The following is a 13,706-nucleotide window of genomic DNA, read 5'->3' as shown; positions in this document are numbered from 1 at the left end:
ACTTTGGAAAACAAAATCACAGTGCATTACAATCAGCTATGGAAACCTGAAGTTTATTGACAAGATTGTTTTTGAGTACTTGTAGGCTCTAGAGAAGAACAACCATGTCTTCTTGAGTCTCTTATCACAGGAATGAGGAAATTTCCCAGAAGCACATACTCCCCCTCACCCCCTGTTTCCAAAGTGGACTTTCTTTTATTTCTAATTGTCTAGGACTAGGTCACATGTTGATTTCTAGACTGATCAGTGACAAGAAGAATGGAATTAGCATGATTCCCATAGATAAGGGTTCTTAACCTTTATTGTGTCACTGACCCCTTTGACACTGTGATTCCCTCTTAGAATATATTGAACTGTATAAAATAAAACACACATGATTATAAATGAAAACAATTATATTGAAATATAGTATTCTAGATATTTAAAAATATAGTATATTTGATTATAAATAATTAAAAAAACAAGATCTAGTCATAGGTCTAATAACTACAGTAATTTTGAAGTAAGGATGAATGTAAATGATATTTTGAGGTATTATAACTGTGATCGTGTGTGAAAAAAGATTTCTCTCCATTGTACAAGTCATGGGTACTGTTTAATACTACTTTAGTTTGTAATCTACATTCACAATTGAAATGTAAGTTAAGATTGGTGAAAATAATGTGGATTTTTTTTCCAAGTACATGGGCCTCCTGAATTTAGCTATTGACCCCAGTTTAAGAACCCTTGGCTTAGACTAATCATATTAGGTGAAATGGAGATTAATGAGTCAACCAAAGTTATTACAATGACATCCCTGGCTTCACACCATTTCTAGAATTAGAAAAAAACCCAGCTATATCTAAAACGACTTGGATGTGAAAAGGCTTGGCGTAGATGAGAATTATCACTAAATCTGGGATGATCAGATTTGAACCTTATATTTCTTGATCTCTAATTTGCTGCTGCTGCTGTTGTGTGTGAGTGTGTGTGTTATCAAATTTTTGACTGGCTAGGATTAGACGAGGATATATCACTTGATCTTTTTAAATGTACTGCCATTATCGAAAAAATAGTGTTCATGTCAGTAGCATTATCTGTGTGTGAAAGACTGTACTATTCTGGATGTGTGGAGCATCTTCTTGTGCTGGACCGTCTAATAGATCCTATGGGACATATGGAGGAAGCAGAAACCCCAATTTCTGCCCTCAAGAAGCCAGTAATCTAGGCATGCTTATATTCAGTTGGCAATGATCAGCCATATTTGAATTTGAATCTTACCTCTTCCATTCACTAGTTGTTTGACCTTGGGCAAATTACTTGCCTCTTCAGAGCCTTAGTTTCCTTATCTGTAAAATGGAGCCAGTGCTGGTTACTGCTTCATAGAGTCATTATTCAATAAATGGTAGCTGTTTTTATTGTTGCTAATCATTAACATCATCTTTTATTTACTTTCAAAATGTGAACTCTGTGTTGGTCTCTCTTCAGGATTTTGAACGTTCTCGAGCATTTACTTTTCTGAATGAGGTGAAGAAGAGGTTCCAAACTACATATGGTTCAAGAGCACAGACAGCACTTCCATATGCCATGAACAGTGAGTTCTCAAGTGTTTTGGCTGCGCAGCTGGTAAGATATTTCTCAGGATAAGATATTTTGATTCATATCTTCTTCTTTATTGCCTTAAAGCACCATAAATATAGAGGACCATGACCTGCAATAAACTTTTCAAATTGTGTTACTAACTTAGGCTGAGTTCTCTAGAGAAGCAAAACCAGTGAAGCGTGTATATGTATATATATTCTCATAACAATTGTGGACCTTGTTTCTGCAACTTGTCATGTGGTCGTAACTGGTATTTAGAACTACCTTCTTCCACCACCCATTCCGTATTCCCTTTGCCCTCAGCGACCACCTCAGCTGCTCATGGTTCTTTGCATGGTGGGGTGGTCCAAAACTTCATTCCTGAAGGGTTTGGCCCGTTAGAAGTCATGTCAGAATTGGGTTGCTGTAGTTTTCCATTGACTTTAATCACAGGACATGGTAGTACTAAGAGACACCCTAAGCAATCTCCTGTATTACAGACAGACTCTTTTTTACTTCTATTATGTAATATCAATCTGATTTCTTCTCAGTAATCAGGATCAATCACACCAGCTAATATAATAACTCCTCTCTTTGCCTGTTGATCCAGAGGCATGAGGAGCCCAAAGTGGCCAGATGGCATTCTTAACTTACAGTTCAATGGAATCAGTGATGTATCTGCAGCTGAGAGCATTCCTTCCTTTGGAACTAAGCATCTAGACACACAGAGCATAGGGTCGGGGGACAGGAAGCAAAAATTTTACGAGTGGGTCACTAGGGGTAATAGTGAGTGGTGCCTCTCCCATTTTCACCCCTTGATTCCTGGCATCAGGAATTCTAGATATGGAAGAAACAGAATCATATATTGGACACTGGTTAATAGAATATACAGCCTCCTGGAGAACATTGCCCCAACCCTGCAGAGTATTGCAAGCTAACCGGTGCTGTAATTGTGTCTTTAGAAGGCAGTTCCATCTACCTATCAAGCCAGCTCCTTCAGGATGATGGGGAGTATGGTAAGACCAGTGAATTCCATGAGCGTGGGCTTGTTGCTGCACTTCATTTGTTGTGAAGTGAATGCCTTGATCCGAGGCAATGCTGTGTGGGATACCATGATGGTGGATAAGGCATTCTGCAAGTCCACGGATGGTAGTTTTGGCAGAAACATTGCATGTAAGGAAGGCATATCTATATCTAGAGTAAGCGTATATCCTTGTAAGAACAAAACACTACCTTGTCCATGATGGAAGTGGTCCAATGTAATCAACCTGCCACCAGGTCGTTGGCTGATTGTCCCGAGGAATGGTGCCATATCGGGAACTCAGTGTGGGTCTCTTCTGCTGGCGGATTGGGCACTGAGCAGTCGCTGTGCCCAGGTTGGCCTTGATGAATGGAAGTCCATGTTGCTGAGTCCATGCATAACCTCCATTCCTGGCACCATGGCCACTTTGTTCATGAGCCCATTGGACAATGACAGGAGTGGCTAGGGAAAGAAGATGACTGGTTTCCACAGAATGGATGATCCTATTCACTTGATTGTTAAAATCATCCTCTGCTGAGGTCACCCTTTGTTGAGCATTCACATGAGACACAAATAGCTTCACTTCTTTGCCCCATTCAGAGAGGTCTGTCCGCATACCTCTTTCCCATACCTCCTTGTCACCAATTTTCCAATCATGTTCCTTCCAGGTCCCTGACCATCCAGCCAAACCATTGCCCACAGCCCATGAATCAGTATACAGTTACACATCTGGCCATTTCTCCTTCCAAGCAAAGTGAACAGCCAGGTGCCCTGCTAGAAGTTCTGTCCATTGGGAGGACTTTCCTTCACCACTGTCCTTCAGGGGAGGTCCCAGAATGGGGCTGCAGTGCTGCCACTGTCTACTTTCGAGTGATACCTGCATATTGTGCAGAACTATCTGTAAACTGGACACAGGTTTTCCCTTCCTTAGTGAGGTTATCATGAGGAGCTCCCCATGAGGCCATAGGTGCAGATTGGGAGAGGGAAGATAATGTGACAGGAGTGGAGACCATGGGCATTTGGGCCACTTCCTCATGTAACTTACTTGTGCCTTCAGGTCCTGCTTGGGCCCCATCTCGTATATACCACTTCCATTTAATGATGGACTGCTGCTGTGCATGTCTGACTTTATGACTCTGTGGGTCAGACAACACCAAGTTCATGATGGGCTGCTCAGGCCACATAGTGACTTCGTGTCCCATGGTTAAGCTTTCAGTCTCCACTAAGGCCCAGTAACAAGCCAAAAGCTATGTCTCAAAAGAAGAGTAGTTATTTACAGAGGATAGCAGGGCTTTGCTTCCAAATCCTAAGGGTCTGCACTGTAATTCACCAATAGGGGCCTGCCAAAGATTCCAAACAGAATCTCCAGCTGCCACTGACACTTCAGGCACCACTGGATTAGCCGGATCATATGGCCCAAGTGGGAGAGTGGTTTGCACAGCAGCCCGAACTTGTTACAGAGCCTTCTCTTGTTCTGGGCCCCACTCAAAACTAGCAGCTTTTCAGGTCACTTGATAAATAGGCCAGAGTATCACACCCAAATGAGGGATCGTGCCTCCTTTTTAGTTGTAGGAGGAGCCAGATGCAACAACTTACCTTTCACTTTAGAAAGAATATCTCAACATGTCCCACACCACTGGACCCCTAGAAATTTCACTGCGGTAGAAAGTGCCTGAATTTTTGACTGGTTAATTTCCTACCCTGTAGCATGCAAATGTCTTACCGATAAGTCTAGAGTCATTGATACATCTTCCTTACTAGGTCTAATCAGCATAATGTCATCAGTATAATGGACTAGTGTGATGTCTTGTGGACGGGAAAGGTGATTAAGGTCCCTGTGGACTAAATTACGACATATGGCTGAAGAGTTGATATACCCCTGAGGTAGGACAGTGAAGGTATATTGCTGGCCTTGCCAGCTGAAGGCAAACTGCTTCTGATGGTCCTGCAAAATAGGTATGGAGAAAAAAGCATTAGCCAGATCAGTAGCTGCATACCAGGTGCCACGAGATGTATTAACTTGCTCAAGCAATGAAACCACATTTGGAACAGCAGCTGCAATTGGAATCATCACCTGATTAAGTTTTTGATAATCCGTTGTCATTCTCCAAGATCCATCTGTTGTTTACATAGGCCAAATAGCCAAGTCGAATGGGGACTTGATGGGAATCACCACCCCTGCATCCTTCAAGTCCTTGATGATGGCGGTAATCTCTGCAGTCCCTCCAAGAATGCGGTATTGCTTTTGGTTTATTATTTCCCAGGTAATGGCAGCTCTAATGGCTTCCACTTGGCTTTTCCTACCATAATAGCCCTTACTCTACATGTCAGGGATCCAATGTGGGGCTTCTGCCAGTTGTTGAGTACGTCTTCCAATTATGCATCCTGGAACTGGGGAAAACAATACAAGATGAGTTTGGGGAACCACTGGACCCACTGTGAGATGGACCTGAGCCAAGACTCTATTAATAACCCTACCTCCATATGTCCCTTCTCTCACTTGTGGGCCATAGTGACATTTTGGGTCTCCTGGATTTAGTGTCAGTTCGGAGCCAGTGTCTGGTAATTCTCGAAAACTCTGATTATTTCATTTTCCCCAATGAACAGTCACGGTCATAAAAGGCCACAGATCCCTTTGGGGAAGACTGGGAGAAAGATTAACAGTATAAATTTTTAGCAGTGTAGTGGGGTCCTTCCTCAAGTTGATCCAGCCTCCCCTTCATTCAAGGGGTTGTGGGTCTGTAAACTCGCCTAAGTCTGGGAATTGACTGAGGGGCTGTGACTCTTTATTCTAGCAATTCAAGTTAGACTACTGTTCACTTGACCTAGAATTCTTCCACTTGTACGGATCAAGGAAATATTTAGTAGATTTCCCATCTATTTCACTCTTAGGGACATCATAACTAAGTAACCAGTGCCATAAGTCCATACAGTCAGACCATTCTGATTATTGCTTTGACTCTGCTGTCCGTTACCGTAACCACACCCAGCTTCTCTTTGTACATTAAGTGCCACCACATGGACCCTACCACTCTGGGGTCCAATCAGCCCCATTGTAGTTAGGTGTCTTAATTCATTCAGGGCTGCTCAAAGTGTCAAACCTGACTTACATGAAGTAGCAATCATAGCAGTCTTCAGGGATGCTGGGGCTCCCTTTACAAATTTGTTTCTCACCACTGTGGTAAAAGATGTATCCTCTGAGCACTCCATGTGTGGGTCTATGAGTCTAACCTGATACATCCAGTCAAACATGCCAATTTCCCTAAGCCTTTGGATACTTTCTTCTACAGTACACCAAGGCAGGTCTGGTACTTCAAATTGATTTAGTGTAGGCCACCACTTAATCCATGCTTCAGTGAACGAACCATATAAACTGTTAGCTCCTTTTCTAACCTTTTGAGCTGAAAAGTTGAAGAATCTGTGCTTAATGGGCCCATATCAATAAACGCTGAGTGATCCAACTTTATGTTCCTTGTACCATGATCCCATACTCTTAATCACCATTCCTATACATATTCCCTTTCCTGTCTTTTCAATGACCTCTTGCTTTCTTCATGTGTGGTGTCCTTGATGTCATTCCACAACTCATCTGGTCTTTGGTCACTAGTGTTCATGGCATCAAATCTATTCTTCAGATGGTCTCTAAATTCAGGTGGGATGTACTCAAGGTCATATTTTGGCTCTCGTGGACTTGCTCTGATTTTCTTCAGTTTCAGCTTGAACTTGCATATGAGCAATAGATGATCTGCTCCACAGTTGGCCCCTGGCCTTGTTCTGACTGATGATGCTAAAGCAAAAGGAAGAATTGATGAAGTAAAAGAACTGAACAGAAGATTTCAAGGGCCATCATGAGAATACACAGAGAAGTATTATTATGACATGTGCAAAGAGCTGGAGAGGGAAAACCAAAAGGGAAGAACACACTTGGCATTTCTCAAGCTGAAAGAACTGCAGAAAAAATCCAAGCCTCGAGTTGCAATAGTGAAGGATTCTATGGGGAAAATATGAGATGACTCAGGAAGCATCAAAAGAAGATGGAAGGAATACACAGAATCATTATACCAAAAAGAATCAGTCGACGTTCAGCCGTTTCAAGAGGTGGCATATGATCAGGAACTGATGGTACTGAAGGAAGAAATCCAAGCTGCTCTGAAGGCATTGGTGAAAAACAAGGCTTCAGGAATTGATGGAATATCAATTGAGATGTTTCAACAAACACATGCAGCGCTGGAGGTGCTCACTCATCTCTGCCAAGAAATATGAAAGACAGCTTCCTGGCCAACTGACTTGAAGAGATCCATATTTATGCCTATTCCCAAGAAAGGTGATCCAACCGAATGTGGAAATTATAGAACAATACCATTAATATCACATGCAAGCAAAATTTTGCTGAAGATCATTCAAAAACGGCTGCAGCAGTGTATCAACAGGGAACTGCCAGAAATTCAGGCCGGTTTCAGAAGAGGACGTGGAACCTGGGATATCATTGCTGATGTCAGATGGATCCTGGCTGAAAGCAGAGAATACCAGGAGGATGTTTACCATGTGTTTTATTGACTATGCAAAGGCATTCGACTGTGTGGATCATAACAAACTATGGATAACATTGTGAAGAATGGGAATTCCAGAACACTTAATTGTGCTCATGAGGAACCTTTACATAGATCAAGAGGCAGTTCAGACAGAACAAAGGGATACTGATTGGTTTAAAGTCAGAAAACATGTACGTCAGGGTTGTATTCTTTCGCCATACCTATTCAGTCTGTATGCTGAGCAAATAATATGAGAAGCTGAAGTATATGAAGAAGAATGGGGCATCAGGATTGGAGGAGGACTCATTAACAACCTGTGTTATGCAGACGACACAACCTTGCTTGCCAAAAGTGAACAGTACTTGAAGTACTTACTAATGAATTGCACCTCAACATAAAGAAAACAAAAATCCTCACAACTGGACCAGTGAGCAACATCATGATAAACAGAGAAAAGATTGAAGTTGTCGAGGATTTCATTTTACTTGGATCCACAATCAACAGCCATGGAAGCAGCAGTCAAGAAATCAAAAGACATATTGCATTGGGCAAATCTGCTGCAAAGGACCTCTTCAAAGTGTTGAAGAGCAAAGATGTCACCCTGAAGACTAAGGTGCGCCTGACTCAAGCCATGGTATTTTCAATCATATGCATGTGAAAGCTGGACAATGACTAAGGAAGATTGAAGAAGAATTGACGCCTTTGAATTGTGGTGTTGGCGAAGAATATTGAATATACCATGGACTGCCAAAAGAATGAACAAATCTGTCTTAGAAGAAGTACAACCAGAATGCTCCTTGGAGGCAAGGATGGTGAGACTGCGTCTTATGTACTTTGGACATGTTGTCAGGAGGGATCAGTCCCTGGAGAAGGACATCACGCTTGGCCGAGTACAGGGTCAGCGGAAAAGAGGAAGACCCTCAACGAGGTGGATTGACACAGTGGCTGCAACAGTGAGCTCAAGCATAACAACGATTGTAAGGATGGTTCAGGACCAGGTAGTGTTTTCGTTGTGTTGTGCATAGGGTCGCAATGAGTCAGAACCAACTCGATGGCACCTAACAACAACAACAACAACATACATATTCCCCAGATTTCTGTTTGTGTATGTTAGAAAAATCAAGCAGTTCTTTTGGAATGTAGCATACCTCCTCCTGAGTCACACTTTGTACTTCACCTCTTAGAGCTCACTGGGACTTAGTCTAGTTATAGGTCTAAATGCAAAAATGAGTGGTGGGGGTGGGTCCTAGGAACATTCACCAATGTCTTGTGAGGCATGTGCCTCAGGTGGTGCCCCAAGCAAAGCCCCAGGTGCCGCCTTAGGTGATATTTCAGACAAAAGCTTTTCAGGCACAGCTGGGTTAATCTCATCAGCTGGGGGTGGAAGGAATAATGATTTTAATGGGCGGGGGTGGCTTAATAGGCAAAAATGAAGTAATCTCTTCAAATGGGAGAAAGAATGCTGGTTCTGTTGGCAGGAGTGATTCAATGGAATTTAGGGGCTCAGTGTCCCCAGCTTCCTGATTATGTGTGCTCATCTATCCCCATCCCAAATTTCAGGCTCCCATTTCTCCCCAGTCAATGCCTTCACTTTAACTTTAGACACCATTGGAAGTCGGCAATTCAATTGGCATTGTAATTCAGCCACTATTAATGATAAGACTCTGGGTGTGGTTTTTGGCAATAAAGCTCTGTTACCAGAAGAAATAAGATTTTCAGGACGCAAATGGCTATTTTCAGGTCTTGTATGCAGCACTTGAGCTGTGACTCTAAAGCGTTGAGCTCATCCTTTTCTTTCACCACTTTGTCTAGTGAAAGTGGGACCAACAAATGAGATTTCTTCTACTTCTTATTCTGACAAAATTGGTGAAAAGTATCACATATGTAATCACCGAGAGTCTTGTCTCTCACAAACATTTGATCCAGTGGTGGTGATAATTTTGTGTATTTTTGTTGGCCACCTCACACCGTGGATTAGCAGTGTCCTCTCTGCTACTGGAGCCGGAGTCATCAGCACCTTTAAGACTAGCCAAACTTGAGAACCAATTTGGAAAACCTATGGTTATGATTTTGTTCCTGTAGAACCACTCTTGGTACCAAACGTCTTAGGCTGGGTTCTCTAGAGGAGCAAAACCAGCGAAGGACATACATATAAATATATATACCAAAACCAAACCTGCTGCCATTGAGTCCATTCCATTCCAACTCATAGTGACCCTATAGGACAGAATAGAACTGCCCCATAGGGTTCCAAGGAGCAGCTGGTGGATTTGAGCTGCCAACCTTTTTGTTAGCAGCCAAGCTCTTAACCACTGTGCTAGCAGGGCTCCATGTAAATATATATATATAAACCCAAAAAACCAAACCCAGTGCCGTCAAGTCGATTCCGACTCATGGCAACCCTACGCCACCAGGGTTTATATATATACATATTTTTTAATCTATATATACATATATAGGTATATATATAGAGAGAGAGAGAGATTTATTTCAAGGAAATGACTCATGCAGTTATGGAAGCAGGCAAGTCCCAAATCTATGGGTCAGGCACCACGCTGGAGGCTTTTCTTGACTCATGTCATTGCAGGGGCTGCCGAACCCAAAATTGGCAGGTCAGACAGCAGGCTTCTGGTTTATGTCCCAAGAACGAGAGGTCAGTTAGATGCAGGATTCAAAGATCACAAAATATAGGATTACACAATACTGAGAATCATGCTCTAGCCAAGTTGACATAACATTAACCATCACAGTTACTGTAAGCCAACATACTGAAATCTTCCCTGATAAAAAAATGTAAAGGGCATTTTAGGATGGGAAGAACATTAAAGATCATCTAGTTCAATTACCCATATAATGTTTAAATCCAGTCAACATGCCAAATGGCCTTTTAACCTACACATTAACCTTCTACCCTCTCATGAGACTAATGTTTGAATAGCTTGAATTAATCCTTTGAAACTCTGTTCATCTGTAAGAATCTCTTAAGTGTCTGCTCAGTGAAGTTTTACATATGTGTACACCTGTGAAATTACCTCTCTAGTTAAGATAGAGAACATTTCCATTGCCCTAAAAGTACCCTCGTGTCCCTTTGCAGTCAGTCCTTTTCCCCTGTGCTCTGCCCCTAGGCAATCATTTATCTGTTCACTGTCCCTATAAATTAGCCTTGTCTTTTCTAGAGTTTCATATGAATGGAGTCATACAGTATGTACTCTGTGTTGTACTTTTTTTGCTCAGAGTAAGGCTTTTTTTTGAACATTGGTGTACACGTTTCTGTTTTTGCATTTCTGCTTTCGATTCTTTTGGGCATATACAGAGGACTGGGAGTGTAAGGCTTTTGATATTCATCCATGTTGTAGCGTGAATCCATAGCTTGTTCCCTTTTTTTGCTTGGTAGTAATGTGTGCATAGAGCACAATGTATTTATCCATTTACATTTTGCTGGATATTTTGGTTGTCCCAGTTTTCAGCTATCATGAATAAAGCTGCTTTGAACATCCACATACAAGTCTTTGTGTGGACATATGTTTTTATTTTTCTTATGTAAATACCTAGGAGTAGAATTGTTGGAGCATATGGTAAGTGATGTTTAATTTTATAATCACTAAACTGTTTTCCAGAGTGGTTGTATCATTTTATATTTCCACCAGCAATTCCAATTTCTCCACATCCTTGCCACACTTGGTATGGTCAGTCATTTTAATTTTAGCCATTCTGTGGGTGCGTAGTGGCATCTCATTGTGGATTTCCTTGATGACTAATGATGCTGAACACCTTTTAAAATGCTTAACTTTTATCGGTGAAACTGCTTGAGTGCAAAGGCATAAGCTATAGCTATGATTTTGTTATGAATCATTTAAAAAAGTTATTGTAATGGAATTTTCACTTCTCCTGTGTTCCCCCCCCGTGTTCTTTTTAATATTTATACTTCTAAATATACATTCTTCTGGGAATGAAGTTCCTTTAAATAGTTACTTATAAACCTTTTTTATTCAAGCAGCTGGCTTATTTCATACTCCCCACTAGGAAATATGCATATATGTGAAACTGTACAAAAAACCACCAACCAAAAAATATACCAAGGCACAGTCAAAAGTAAATAGGGTCAGCTGTCAGCAAAACTTTCAACCTAGCCAGGTTGTCATAAGCTCCAGTACTGTGTGACCCCCTGAACAAATCTACGCCAGAGTTTTTTTCATCTGTAAACGTAAGAATATCTTCATCATAAAGTTGTTTGGCAGATTAAATAATATCCTCTATTTGTAGCACTTATATTAAACACCATATATTTCTAAAGTGTATATTATGCATGCCATAATTAGCTATGGATAATAACTTCAAAATATGTCTTGTCATTAGAGTCTTAGATTCTAGATCCTATGCGAAGCCAATGAAAATAGGGTGTGTGCTCCAATCCAACAGATACAAGAACAGGTGCTCAGTAGTGAGCCAGCCTTACTTCATCATATCCAGAGAAGTTGGGAACAATTTGGAGTACCCTTTCCCTGTCATCTTTCCCCTGAGCATAGGTTGTAGATCCCCACTGGCATACCTTTCTACTTCTGCCCTAAGAGCCTTCCGTGTGTTATTTGATAGATTACATTTTGCTCTATTTTATTTAAAATAAGGTGATATTTTTATACCATGATACTTTTATTTTGTGTAGAAGCATTCTTTTATGCTACCTTTTTTTTTTCCTAGTTCTGGTAACATTTTTCTAATGAAGTAACATCTGTCTTTTGTGTCAATAGACACGTAACTTTATAGCATTCCTCAGTGTAAATTGTCATTCCTCTTGTTTTTGTTTTCCGACTGTAAATAATGTCTGAGTACCTTAAGTTAAACCTTATTTTCTTATAGAAGCATCACTCCGAGAATAAGGGCCTAGACAAAGTGGTGGAGACTCAAGCCCAAGTGGATGAACTGAAAGGAATCATGGTCAGAAACATAGGTATGTTTTATGGCATAGTCCACATGCCTGTGGGCAAAATTCACAATAGATAACTTGATTGGGGTCCAATTATTACAGAAAGGCTGATACACCACTTCTTTACTTTTATTATTACAAGCTGTCAGCTGTGGTTAGGGAGGTTACTTACCTATGATACTGGCTACTTGTGTGAATGGTTTCTTTATAGTACCTTATGACTGTTCTTCATTCTAAATTCATTAGTTTGCTTAGCAGGTCTAACTTAAAACAACCATTCAGCAATTTAGAAACATTTAGTCAGTTTTGGCTGGAGTACCTAGATAGCTGGTATTATCAGTAGATGCATAAAGTATAATTATATGACCTTAGAAAGTTTGTAGCTCTTGATTAAGAGAGAAAGAATTGAACCACATGAAGTATTTTGTGATTTCCATCTAATGACCTGTTTTCATTTTGTCAAAAACCTGTTTTTAGCACATTAAAATAATCTGTAAAAATGTATCAAGTTTAATTTTTAATTGATTTATGCAGCAGTGTTTAAATTTAGGATGATGCTGATTCTTTAAAGCACTGATTCTCAGAGCCGAGACCCCGACCAGCTTCATCAGCATCATACCTGGGAACCTGTTATAAATGCAAATTCTCAGTCCCCACCCCAGACCTACTGAATCAGAAACTCTGGGGGTGGGGCCTAGGAGTCTGTGAACCACACTTTTAAATATATCTTCTAAGGGAAGCATCTCATAGACAACTTCTAAAAAAATTGAATGAAAATAGTTACATAATTGCTTTGTAGAATATTTAATTGAAGTATTGTTAAATCTCATAAATGTCAATTTATTTACAATCTTGAATTAACCATACATTTATTATTAGAACAGTTACAAATCACAAAAAGACATTTATAAAATTTTCTCTTAGTCTCACCGCCCTAACAGAATCATTTCCATTTTCTTTAAATTTTTATCAGCATGTATATATTCATAGTTATATTCATAGTTTTTATTTAGTTTTATGTCTTTTTACTTAATACTGTTTGTGAACGCTTGTGGAGGTATAATATAGTGATCAAGATTTGAAGTCATATATGCCTGAGACATGAGTCCTGAACATAATTACAACCAGCTTTTAGTCCTTGAGCAAGGCTTTCACCTCTGTGAGCTTTATTTCCTAATCTGCAAAAAAGAAATGATGATAGAACCTAAGGTTACCAGGGTGAAAGAGATAATGTACACAAAGCACTTTGTTCAGTGCCTGGCACATAGTAAGAGTTTAAAAATTGTTAGCTGTTATTAGTCCATGTATCTACCTGCTGCTATATTTACCATTTTATTTTGTTGAGTTATAGCATAGGTTACCTAACCATGTCCTTGTTGTTGGACATTTAAGTTCTTTAGAGCAGCGTTACTCAGAGAGATGTTTTACTCAGTGACCAGGTAAGGGACTTGCTCCAGAGTGGACATCAATGCTCTGCTTCCTTCATTGAGAACATCTTGCTAAGAAAGTGATGTCAATTGGACTAAAAGTGTGCTTAGACATTTAGATGTACTAGTAACAAATAGTTTAAGTAGCGCCAATTTAGAAGTTTGTGTTACAGCAACAGTACTGTTAAAAATGTTTTCTGCCTATTGTGTTTTCTTATTTTTTTTGAGATTAATTCCCAGGA

The 13,706-nt window shown here is 40.3% G+C and overlaps 1 protein-coding gene across 2 annotated transcripts in view; it reads left to right on the top strand.

Moving 5' to 3' along the window:
- Positions 1-13,706, top strand: part of VAMP7 (vesicle associated membrane protein 7) — a 49,590-nt gene that overhangs the window by 15,642 nt on the left and 20,242 nt on the right. For both annotated transcript variants that reach the window (XM_049872124.1, XM_049872122.1), the window contains 2 exons: positions 1,468-1,605; positions 11,971-12,061. In XM_049872124.1, coding sequence (XP_049728081.1) covers positions 1,468-1,605; positions 11,971-12,061 — 229 coding nt within the window. The remainder of the gene's footprint in view (positions 1-1,467; positions 1,606-11,970; positions 12,062-13,706) is intronic.

The sequence above is a fragment of the Elephas maximus genome, chromosome X (genome assembly GCF_024166365.1).
Source record: "Elephas maximus indicus isolate mEleMax1 chromosome X, mEleMax1 primary haplotype, whole genome shotgun sequence".
Taxonomy (NCBI): Eukaryota; Metazoa; Chordata; class Mammalia; order Proboscidea; family Elephantidae; genus Elephas; species Elephas maximus.
This window is presented reverse-complemented; position numbering and strand designations above follow the sequence as displayed.